This window comes from Amphibalanus amphitrite, unplaced genomic scaffold, assembly GCF_019059575.1.
Source record: "Amphibalanus amphitrite isolate SeventyFive unplaced genomic scaffold, NRLGWU_Aamphi_draft 000535F_arrow, whole genome shotgun sequence".
NCBI lineage: Eukaryota > Metazoa > Arthropoda > Thecostraca > Balanomorpha > Balanidae > Amphibalanus > Amphibalanus amphitrite.
The window spans coordinates 81,448-93,492 of NW_024882029.1; the positions used below are offsets into that span (position 1 = coordinate 81,448).

Consider the following 12,045-nt stretch of genomic DNA (forward strand, 5'->3'; position numbering starts at 1 on the left):
CAAAAGAAGCAAATGAATAAAATAACTATTATTTTGCATTTTAATGTAACTTTTTGGAAAGAAATAGTTCCTGTAATACGTATCTTGGTCCTATTCGCTTCTAAGCCTCTTTCTCTGCGGATTTTGTTCGGACCGCCGATTCGTATTAGCAGGTGGATACATGAGTCGGTAGTACGCTCCTGATTCGCATTAGCGGTGAATCCGATCGTGATACGTATTTGCTTTGCTCATGTAACCGCGGATCGGATCGCCGATTCGTACTAGCAGGTGGCTACATGAGTCGGTAATGCGTTCCTAATTCGAATTAGCGGCTAAATACGTATTTACTGTGCTCATGTAACCCCGATAACAGAGAGGGCAGCTGTGTGTATATCTCACCACGATGTGACGTCATAGCAACGCTGAACGTCCATTGGTCAGAGCAGTGACTCTGCTCGCCCATTGGTCAGATCAGACTAAGCACTACGAATATTCCGGCGGGATTCCGGGCGTCCTCTCTCTCGGAATCAGCTGACCGCATGGCCTAGTGGTGAAGGTGCTTGCACCGTGATACGAATGTTGCGGGTTCGAGTCCCGTCGGCGCGGGCGCTTTTTCCCGCATTTTCGCTTTTCCTTGGTAGCGGTGGGTTCGCTGCCGACCGACAAGTTTAAAAGCACCAATACAATATGGAAAGCGACGTCTGAATGCTCGTGGCGAAGCGGTGCAGTGCCGAAGGCAATGCCTTAGGAGAGATTACAGGCAATGGTAAGTCAAATATTTTTAGGTTAAGTGGTTGTGTATCTGGCTTCAGGCCGAAGGCCTGAAGCCTGATGCACAACCACTTAACCTAAAAATATTTGACTTACCATTGCTTGCAATCTCTTCATGCGAGTACCTTCTTCCTCATCCACGGGTAGGCAAAAATCAGTAGGTCAGGTTAGGTTAGGTTAGGTTAGGTTAGGTTAGGTTAGGTTAGGTTAGGTTAGGTTAGGTTAGGTCAGGTCAGGTCTAAGGTTTGGTTAAGTGTCTTGTTACCGTGCCTACTGTGTAAATCTCACCCAGGTGCTGCGTGGTTTGACACCCAGGTGTGATTTACCCACTACCGAGTACACAGTGTATATCACACCCTGGTGAGATTTACACATTGGCTAGGCCTACTGTGTAAATCACACCCAGGTGCTGCGTGGTTTGACACCCAGGTGTGATTTACACACTAGGAGCACATTGTGTATATCACACCACGGTGTGATTTACGCATTTGCCGGGCCTACTGTGTAAATCACACCCAGGTGCTGCGTGGTCTGACACCCGGGTGTGATTTACACACTAGGAGCACATTGTGTATATCACACCCCGGTGTGATTTACGCATTGCCGGTCCACTGTGTAAATCACACTCCGCGTGGTGTGATATACACAGGAGTAGTGTATTGTGTAAATCACACCCGGGTGAGGTTTACACTACAGTGCGATGCATTATGTAAATCTCACCGTGGTGTGATATACACGCGTCCTTCAGGAAAATATTCAACAGCTTTCAAGGTATTTTGATTTAATTAAATATTTTTAGTCATTAAAAATTTAATGTTTTAAATTTTTTTTTTTTTAATTCAGTTAATGTAACAAAAAATCTTGCTAAAAAATATTTATTTATGCCGCTACCATGTGATCTGCCGACTATAAGATTCTAGAGGCCTTACGCAATTTCTTCACCATGAGTATGCAATAGTGATATCAATGTTGAAATGGCGTTTTCGATGTCGAAGTTGCAAATTCTTTCGCTTTATCGAAGCTTGCTGAGAGAAAGTGCCAAGTTTTCTTCTTACAATTTCAGGTATTGTCATAAATTCTCCTGGCGTAAGCTTCTGAAATGAACGATCGCTTTTATCCAATTTATGTTGGTCGATGTTAATGTGCTTCTTGGAAAATACAGGTTATAGGTTTAGGGTTTTTTGTCTAGGAGGGCAGGTTGGGAAAATATGTGTTGTATAGGATGACCATGACACTAGTCAGACATGTATATTGGAGATTTGGAATGTGTTTATTCGTCTTCCGCCCAACAGACTCAGACTATGGCGCCCAATTTCTGGAGGGTCTCTATTCCTCCTCTTTCTCTATCCTTGCTCTATCCCATTCCAATTCCCCTAGGTTACAGCAATATTGAGAAACCACCCCATTCTTTAAGTACAGCTGGGGATGGCGTCTTGTTGGGCAAACATGATCGCCGCTCACCAGGACTCCAACTCAAGCACTGCTGCATTATGCCCATATCAACTATCTACACTTTCAGGATTGCATTTACTTGTTAGCTTACTTTTTGCAGTTTCCTCAATTTTATCATTCTATCAAAGTGTTAACATGATTTTGTGTGTTTTCCAGCATCAAATAGTTACATTGATGTTTTATGTGTGTAGTTACACTGGATAATTATTGTCATACACACAGGTCATATTTTCTACGTCGCATCAAAGACGGATTCCGCGAAGGCAGGGTACTACAGGATCCAGCTAAGGTCAAAGCAGAGCAGGACAGGGCAACGAATCTCCTGGAAGTCTTGAAGAGACAGGTAATTGCTTATGCATCTTTTTTATGGAAATAATAGCATTGTAGGTTAACCCAGTTTTATAAAGTTCAAATCAGGTGAAATGTGGCAAAGATTTTTCTGCAGTTCATGAATGATCAGATGCAACTATGTGCCTGCAATACTTCACCTGCATATGCCTTGCATCAATGTCCCAAAATTGTATTAGTAAAATTGTAAATTGTATAAGTTGATAGCATTATTTGACCTAAGGTTCCTTGAATGATTACCTGATCAACATGTTAATGTCATCCAAGCAAAGCAGGGGTGAATGAATAGGTACTTTCTTCCACCTTATATTTGTGTTTGACTCAATGCCTGTTTTCGCAGGTGGTGATTCAGAACATGTTCGAGCCTGGCCCTCTGGTGATTGAAAGGAAGTGATCACCTCACCCTTGTGCAGTCATCAGTCTCAGGAGGCGGGTAGTTGACGTGACCCCGTAGCGGTGACCGTAGCCTCGTGTGTGAGCCATGTCTCAGCCGGCGCCTGTCGAGGGGGAGACTGTGGTGGCCACGGAGACAGTGACGGTGCCGGCCGAGCCCGCCGAGACGGGCCAGCCGACCCTCCACCTGCGCCTGGTCCGGCCCAACAACCCCCGCAGGGTCAGTGGCCCCACCGGGGCGGGGAACGGTGCCCATTGTCGCATGCGGTGATTCCGCTGTGGGTGAAGCATCTAGAAGTAGTTATCGCTTGTTGCATTACCGAGGATGATTTGCCAGGTTTACTGTATCTCTCAGCATGCGTTATGAACCAGGAACGCGCTAGATCCTGACCTTAGCCCTAGGGAATAAAAAATAGTCGACCCTACGACCCTACCTTTATAACAGCATTACTTTAGCTTGTTACGGTGTAAAGCCTTAACCATAACGCATTTCATGATTCCAGTAATCGTTTTCGCTGATTATGTAACATTTTTATCTTAATCCTTTCTTCTTGCAAATGTGAGGCTACGACTGAGTAGTAAAGTAGTATTGGCTACGACTCGCTCCTAAGTCACGCGGTGCTGCGTTCCGCAGGTGGGCTGGCAATCTGGCACAATCGACAACGAACACATGAACAAGAAAAAGTCCAAGTGCTGCTGCGTGTACCGGAAGCCGAAGCCGTTCGGGGAGAGTAGCTCGGATGAGGAGGACGAGTGTAAGGCCTGTATCGGCCACCGGCAGCACAAGCAGCCCGCCAGCAGCGACGCCGGACAGTCGTCGGGCACGCCGCAGGCTCAGGGCTCTGGCTGAGGGCTCCTTACTCCGTGGTAGGACGGTTCGATTGTGTGATGGACAGTTTCGGTTGACATCGGCCGGAACAGGTCCCTCTACTTATGCCACCGCTGCTAATCCTTGTTTGGATACTGATGCATAGTTCCGAGATGCCGACGCCATGTAGGTGAACGAGTTGGGCACCCGTGTTGATGTGTACTAACGCGCGTTCCCCGTTAGTTTTTGATCTGTCACGTTTGTTGCGAGTGCATGCGCCGATGTAAAGCGTCGCCTCAATGCCCGGGTCATTCAGCGGTGGCTTGGTGGATTCGCTGTCCGCTGAACAAGTTTCTTCCATGAAGGATATGTGGCTAGATGCCCCACGCGTGTTTTAGCTAACGATGTATCCGCTTGGTGTAAAAATTATGTTTTGGAAACCACCTATATGATATGAAATGAACGACGATAAAATGTAATACAGAGATTGATCATGACACAAGCCATTTTTCTCATTTTTGATAGGCAGTAATGGTACAGCCTGTTGCTAGGTACAATATTTGTCACTTTTGTATCGGCGGATGTCATGACGAATGACTTGAACGTGAAAATTTTCGATTTTAATGCATCTTAAAAAAATGCGACTGTTGGCTGATTTAAAACTACAGTTTTTTTTATGAAACTGGCCGTATCGGTGACATATGTGCTGAACTTTCGTGCTTCGGGCCTAGGTATCAGAAGAAGAAGGTACCCTACACCGACGAATTTCAAGGAATGGACTTACGTTGGAAATAGTGCCATGAATCATTGGTCAACTTGCGTGGGTTGGGGTAACCCGCTGAACCCCAAAGTGTGCTCTTGTTCAATCTGCATATGTCTTTTGCGTGATGTTTGGCAAAAAGTCAAATATCAATAATAAGATCTCCATCAGCCCGTTGTTCAAATGCCTCCCTTCGTTGAACTAATGCAACATTATTTAGCTTACGTAACTCCCTAAATGTGAATAGCAGAGCTGACAGCTCAACCAAACCGGCAAGTCATGCCGATGCTTCGCATTTATAATGCTAATCCACATGCATAATAGACCAGCCAAATTCAATTATTGCCTGGCAGGATGCTCTGTGTGCGGTGACGGATATGAATAATAATGAGACGCTAATTTGTGACATTGACGACATGGATGGTGGTACTGTAGGCCGTGGGAATGTGGGGATTGTGATGGTATGACATCCTCCGAGCTGGTCTCATGGTTCTGGTTATGACCTTGACCAGAGATATGTTTGACTTTTACAGGTCTCATGCCTGCATCATGTGAAGCGTTGTGAGGAATGCAATTGTGATGAGATATATCGGTAGCTAAGACAGGGCAAAAGTTATTTGAGTAAGACGACACGTTGTATCGTTCATTTTTACATGTATAGTATACCTCTACAGGCCGGACGCGAGAAGTTTACCCGAGTTCAAATCTGTCCAAATATCCTGTGCCTAATTGCTGTTCAATGAGCTATGGATCGCTCTCCTAGCTCTTTTAGTTCGCGAGCTTTGCAGCTGATAAAAAACGAGGCGATGTCAATACACGTAACGCTCTGCTAGCCATCAACGCAGTCACCTTGAACTATTCGTAAAGAAATTCCGGTCTTGCACAGAGCCCTGAATCACCACTGCGCGGTAGCGCGGTTGTAGAACAGTCGCGCAGTCTGCGGGCAGCAGAAAGTCCTGCGCCGCGGGCCGGACGTAGCGTGACGTGCCTCCCCTCGCGAGGTCGGCCCCCGATCGCGGGCTGCCCGCGCCACCGCAGCATTCTGACAGCTCGAGTCGAGATGGAAGGACGTTCGGTCATCGCGCTGCTGGCGTTTGCCACGCTGCTCGCCGAGCCCGCTCTAGGTGAGATATGGGAAGGGACGGCAAAACGGTTTTCAATCATGAACAATGTCAGTATTAGTGTTCCGTAGTAATTTAGTCGGGTCGCTAAGCTGTATTGTAGGTATGTATCCCTCAATCTGGGGAGATGTTCCGCGACGAGTTAAGATGTTTCTAACTAAGCGAGTCCTGTGGGCTCCGCTCAGCTCTCTGACGTCTTCTCCTGTCTGTTGATAGGGTACTGCTCCTCGGCGGGCGGCGGCCAGTGTCCCATAGATCGTCTCGGTCCGCGGGTCCGCTGTGCCGGTATCGACGAGAAGTGCTCGTCGAACGCCGACTGTCCGGCCGGCCAGGGCTGCTGCCGTCGGGTGTGCGCGCGCGCCTGTTTCCCCGTGTGCCAGCCGGCCTGTGCCGATGGCGAGGAGTGTGAACTGCAGAAGGACGGGCTCAGCTCCGTCTGTACCGCGCTGCAGTGTCCGTTTGATGACCTGGGGCCTATCGTGCGCTGCCGCGGACCTCGGGTGGACTCCTGCTCCGGCAACTCCGTGTGCTCGGAGGGCCGGGCGTGCTGCTTCTACGGCTGCAACAAGAGCTGCCTGCCGGCCTGTAAGACGCCCTGTCCCGCCGGGCAGAGGTGCACCTATAACCGTGATCAACAGGTGTCCTCGTGTCAACCCTTCTGAACCGCTTGTTGAAAACAAGAAGAGAAGGCGGGCGAGAAGATCGCCGTTTTTCGCTCCCAATTGATCAGTTCGTGTTATGATGACTGGACCCGGGTGAATAAGAAACCGGTTGTGATGTGTGGTCCGTGGCAGTTCTTTCTGTTACACCATCTGTGTTATAGGTACCTACCTATCTACCAAATGAATAATTGCATTTTATTTATGCCTTCATATTCGGCTCATGCGGGAAACTGCAATCCCAGTAAACATGACGACGTCGGCCCAACGTCGGTTTAACCTCGGCCCGACATCGGCTGGACGTCGGATATGCCCGCATGTTCCGACGTCCAGCCGAAGTCCAGCCGACGTCAAGCCGACGTCGGGCCGAGATCGTTTGCCGAGGTTGACGAGATCGTTTGTCGTTAGACCGACGGGGCCGACGTCGGCATATTTATTGGGACAACGCGCCAAAAATATCAACCGGCGGCGGGATTCGAGCCCCCCAGTCGCTGACGTCGGCATGTTTACTGGGAAAACACGCCAAAAGCATCGGCCGGCGATGGGATTCGAACCCCGTGTCATACGAACGCGAGGTTAGTACGCTAACCATTACACCACGCAGCCAGCTAACGAATTTGGTTTGTTTTGTTGGGTTATGCCCTTTCGGTCTGACAAGACCATTTCAGAGCCGGAAGGATCATAGGATGGAGACATTGGTCTTCTTAGCGAGCACCCTGGGTCCAGTTCATGTAGAGTCCCTGGTCCCATTGCTGTTACGTGACACTTATTGGAAAGGGCGACCCCACAATGGATTCATATAGCCACTCTTACACACCTTGACCTGCACCAACGTTTCCCAAAGTGTCCCTTTGATAAGTGTCACTTAAGCAAAGTGACACTTGCCGATTGGCCTTTCTATATGAACTGGGCCCGGCCCTGGTGAGTTGCCGGGGCTGAGCCTGACCAAAGGATAGGCCGAGCAGCACCCAAGCACTCACCGCACCCGGCTACGGGCGAGCTCGGCTTACGGGCAATCCCAAATGGGATAAAGTTTCCCGTCCAGTCCGGATCAGGGGGTGGCGGCGTGGAGGAAGATTTGAGTTTCCTGAGGCATAGACCTCTGTACACGGTGTACAGAGGTCTATGCCTAAGGATATTTTGAATACAGAAGCTCTTTATGAAACATGAAACATGTATTTTATATTATTTTAACGGTCAAAACAGCGGCCGGTGTCGGTCCGACGTCGCCCCGACGTCGGCTGGACCTCAGCAATTGATCTCGGTCCGACGTCGGCCCGACGTCGGCTGGACCTCGGCTGGACGTCGGAACATGCGGGCATATCCGACATCCAGCCGACGTCGTGCCGTGGTTGGACCGACGTCGGGCCGACGTCGGCATGCCGATGCCGAGTTGCCGACGTCACCCCGACGTCGGCCGACGTCGGGCCGACGTCGGCATGTTTACTGGGATTTTAATAGAATGTCAGGATTTGTCTTTGTCCCATGGAAGACTGGGGCAGGTTCTCCTCCGCAGTCAATAAATTTGAATCAACAGCCCTATTTGAAGTTGCTATATTGTTATATTTGGCGATTTTGGTGCTGTACTTCTACCAAAGGTGCAGTACCAACGAAAAAAAGAACGTTTAACTATAGACGTTTAACTAAATGAATGCATCCCTGTCAATCGTCGCCGTCCAAGTCAAAGAATTGGTATTTGGCAATTGTTTGAACGTGAATCCATTTACTTTTAAAATGCTTAAAGGTAGTGTGCCAGCTTTCCTGGACCGTATGGAGTTAATGGCCCAGATAAGGAGAACCGGATTTTTAGAACTTATCCATACCTTCAAAACTCATGGAAACGTCTTAAATTCTTCAAATTTTGAGTACCCCAGTGCGAAATTCGCCCCGACGGGTTGTCGGTCGTACCCCAACTACATTTCACACCACTATGAACAATAAATGCACACACTGAAATCGCTATTACCAATAGGCTCATCCAATCAAGTTTCGATAAACCCGTTCATCATCATTTCCTGCGGTTTCGAACACGCCTGTTAGGTGGTGCGGTAGACCGCGCCCAAAGCCAGGGCCCCGGTAACGTGAGGTAGCCGAGTCGGGGCAGCGTGCGCTGACCCAAGCCGGGGCCGCGCGTCCTCCCGGTGTCATGTGATAGCCCGGGGCTGCCCGGGGATGCGGTAGACCGCGCCCAAAGCCGCGGCCCCGGCTTGGGTCAGCGCACACTGCCCCGACTCGGCTACCTCACGTTACCGGGGCCCTGGCTTTGGGCGCGGCTTCTGCTCATACTTTGTGGTGCGGTGGTGGTGCGTCGGGCCGCGCGCTCTGACTTCGGCCAAGAAAAATGCGTCAGCTGATCATTGTCATTTCTGCCACTTTCATGTGGTGAGATGGGGTCATAACTTTAGAGACGGCTGTTTCATATCAATTATTTTGCATAAAATAATATTTCAAACCATAAATGAATGTTCGACAGCAAAATTAAAGAAACAATACCAAAACAGGCTTACAGTTTAAATTCGACATTGTGTTGTCTACGATTAGATGCAGCTGATAACTCATTCCCGTACGTCGTAACTCTATAATGAGTAATGACCTTTGCTTATTGTCACATGTGCGCCGCATTCGCGATTGTTGCCGACGCCTGTTTGCAGGTCAGCCCACTACAGTTGTTATACATATCGAAAAACCGATAAACTTTTAGGCGAAAAAAGCACTATTTTAGGCCCATTTTTGATTTTTTTTTTGCGATATTAGGTAAAAACAGAAGCTTCTTATCCTAGGAAAAATAAAATGGGAAATCATTGGAAGGTGGCACACTACCTTTAACCCTATTAGTGGCAGGCTCCTGGCTACCCCATATTAGTGGCAGGGGGGGGGGGGGCTGTTTACGATCCCCCCTTGATATCTCGAGATCTAACCGGCCGATTTTCAAAATTCAAACGGCATTCGATTTGGCTCAACGAGATCTACATTTCTAAAAAAAAAAATTAAAAAATGTCAATGGGGGGTAGAGGGGGGTAAAAACGGGCAAATTGCAGATACATTTTAGACTGTTTATCACGGCCAGGTTTCTGAACCAATCTTAACGCAACTTTTGCCGATCGATAGAGAATGAACCAGGAATTCACATGGATCCTAAAAATATCCATTTTCAAAAATCATAGGCGGATACAGATCATTGAGATTGGGGGTACACAAAAAGTATAGTAAATAAGGTTTTTGTTGGTACTGTTTCTAAAAAGGGTGGCAATGGTCTTGTTATGTTACAATTTTCTTATGAGAGAACGACTAAAATTGTATTGGTCATGCATAGGCGGTGTCAGGGCACCTATGTTGGGAGGTAAAAAATAACCCCCCTTTTTGGACGCCTGGATCCGCCTATTATAGCAAAAACGTGTCAAAAGAGGATGCACAATAACTTTGTATATGTTATCACATGATACCTTTCATTCACTGTTCGTAAAACTGGTGCAGCATCGTGATCTTCGCCCAAATGACTCGCTTCACGAATAGGACCCCCAATTCCCAGTGCTCTGGAGCCGCCCCTGGTAAAGTTATGAACTTGAAATTTTCAGGGAATGTGCCCAATTTAGTTTTAGGAAAAGTCAGAAAATTTCAGCATCGTAGCTTCAGCGGTTTCGGAGATATTCCCGAAAAACCTGAGGGGTGGATAAAAACAACCCCCCCCCTGCCACTAATAGGGTTAAGAACGATGGAGTTCATGCATGGACATAATCGCTAACCCTGCGTATGAAACGAGTACGACACGCCGACGCGCAACAGATATTATAAGCAAATTTGCATTAGTCGTGTAAGGATTATCCGTCTCTAAGGTATCGCGTACCGTTAGTTTAGTAACATCTGCGAGGCTCTGAGACCCAGTCCTTTGGATTCCTGCAGGGCCGCCGAGGACGGCGTTGCGGCGGTTTACCAGTCACCAATCGTAGGCCGTTTCAATGAATAGGATCTTTTTTCCGTAATCGCCACGCCATATGTGGAAGGCTTTTGGTGTCGACAATGCATACATACATACATACATACATACAAGAAAAGAAATAGCTGGTGTATGGTAAAAAGAAGTCTCTGCAAGACTCACTTCAATTATGGACGCAGGTCAAAGCTGGCTGGTATGTAAGACATCAGAAACGATACCATGTGTTCAGCATTCCGTCATACGAGTATGTACCTACCCCGTGACACAAAGATCATCACGCGAGACCGAAATCTCAGCTGATACGAGATCTTCGTCTTTCTATCATACCGTGAAAACTATGCATTCTGCGAAAGCTTTTTACGAAAACGAGGCTAAGCAAGCTCTAAGCTAAGTTCTGATGCTCAAAACATCGACCGAGCAAAGCAGAAGCGATTTATTTACAGGTGTGTTAGGCTGCATGTAGAACGCATTCACGCCCCCTCACTCATCAGTGCCTATGTGCCTATACTGCCTATCACATCAGGGACGAGATGTCAGAGCTCCCAGTCACTAGGGCCTGGCGGCATTGCCTCTACAGACGATACTCACAAACGTACCCCTTCAGGATCTTAGAACATTCACGGGCGATGAAGCCATGACCAGTCAACATCAACACGCAGTCGCTGTCATGCTCCGTGAACCTGTTGTTGTAGATGCTTTGGTACCACTTCGGGTCGATAGTGATCTGCCTCTGGTGGAACAGGTCCTTGAACACGCCTTCCTCCTGTATGTCATTGATGCTGGTCCAATAGTTGTCGAACGGTAGACTGACGAGACCACGGATTTCTTCGTCGTTTGTTGGAAAAGCCGGCACGGACTCGGGGTCATCTTTGAGACACATATCGATCAGGACATGCCCTCCCGGCGTGTCTGCTGTGTGGCCTCGATAGGTAACTCGACGGTCAGATGGAGACAGCACGTACCCGGGAGGAACGATAAACTGGTGGACCGTCTCGGCAGCAGCGGTCAGCGGGTTGTCGGCAGAGTGGATCGGCCACAGGTAACACAGCGCCGCCGCGGGCCCCTCCGCGCGGCGACTCCACTTGAGACAGCCCTCCGAGCGGCGGCAGAGCATCGCGCAGGTGACAGCCGAGGGGGTGGCCACCGGAGCGACCAGAGGCCTCTCGGCGTGCACCACCGAGCGGGTCACATACACAGTAAAGTCCTCTGTCCCGGCAACACACACAGCCAGAAGGATACAGACGGAAACAGGGCCGACACCGGAGAGCGCCATCGCCACTGACCATACCAGCCGACCTCGTGCAATAAAGTGGAAACCGGCCTCCACTCAATGGCGTTAATGCATGCTCATGTAGAAAACAGGCTCGCTGGCTCCCTCCGGGCAGCGGAAATTGAGGTTTGGGCATTTCAACATCCGCTGCCCCGCAGCTTCAAGTGTCTGTACTTGTAAATCATGGAACAAAGTGCAATATGACACCGAGAAGGCAGTTAAATGTTGGGAGGATCCGACCGTCCGACGCATTTTCTGGACAATCCAAATTAAAATCAAGGGTCAAACTGGAGTTTGCTATCCTGTAAAGTACTTTACGATAATGGAATAGCGAGTAGGCTAGCTTAAACGATCAACCGTAATTGCACGACTGCTCTAACCCTAAGCCAGGGACGGCTATATAAACAAACGGCTTTCTGCAGGTGGCCAAGTGGGTACATATTTATATCCAGTCCGCATAACTAGAAATTCATTGACTAATAATTAGTCCTCTCACCGACAGGTAGAGAGGGATAGAGAAGGAGAGAAAAAGGACCTAATGTTTGTTCGA

The 12,045-nt window shown here is 48.5% G+C and overlaps 2 protein-coding genes across 4 annotated transcripts; both read left to right on the top strand.

Annotated features, from left to right (window-relative positions):
- Window positions 1-109: 109 nt before the first annotated feature.
- LOC122393430 (E3 ubiquitin-protein ligase PPP1R11-like) lies at window positions 110-4,251 on the top strand. Of its 3 annotated transcripts, none has more exons than XM_043389427.1 (4): window positions 110-152; window positions 2,425-2,545; window positions 2,891-3,163; window positions 3,578-4,251. In XM_043389427.1, the coding sequence occupies exons 3-4, from the start codon at window positions 3,032-3,034 to the stop codon at window positions 3,791-3,793; spliced, it is 348 nt and encodes a 115-aa protein (XP_043245362.1). In that variant the 5' UTR covers window positions 110-152; window positions 2,425-2,545; window positions 2,891-3,031; the 3' UTR covers window positions 3,794-4,251. The 3 variants fall into 3 exon arrangements, with proteins under 3 accessions (XP_043245362.1, XP_043245363.1, XP_043245361.1); XM_043389428.1 differs by lacking the exon at window positions 110-152 and adding an exon at window positions 1,493-1,521; XM_043389426.1 differs by lacking the exon at window positions 110-152 and adding an exon at window positions 1,550-1,813.
- A 305-nt stretch (window positions 4,252-4,556) lies between these two features.
- On the top strand, window positions 4,557-7,833 carry LOC122393429 (WAP four-disulfide core domain protein 5-like). Its single transcript, XM_043389425.1, has 2 exons — window positions 4,557-5,635; window positions 5,849-7,833. The coding sequence occupies exons 1-2, from the start codon at window positions 5,572-5,574 to the stop codon at window positions 6,292-6,294; spliced, it is 510 nt and encodes a 169-aa protein (XP_043245360.1). The 5' UTR covers window positions 4,557-5,571; the 3' UTR covers window positions 6,295-7,833.
- The last annotated feature ends 4,212 nt before the right edge of the window (window positions 7,834-12,045 follow it).

Coding starts and splice junctions, on each gene's coding strand:
- LOC122393430 (XM_043389427.1), top strand. CDS start 3,032: ATGTCTCAGCCGGCGCCTGTCGAGGGGGAGACTGTGGTGGCCACGGAG. Junction 3,164..3,577: donor GGCCCAACAACCCCCGCAGG/GTCAGTGGCCCC, acceptor TGCGTTCCGCAG/GTGGGCTGGCAATCTGGCAC.
- LOC122393429 (XM_043389425.1), top strand. CDS start 5,572: ATGGAAGGACGTTCGGTCATCGCGCTGCTGGCGTTTGCCACGCTGCTC. Junction 5,636..5,848: donor GCTCGCCGAGCCCGCTCTAG/GTGAGATATGGG, acceptor GTCTGTTGATAG/GGTACTGCTCCTCGGCGGGC.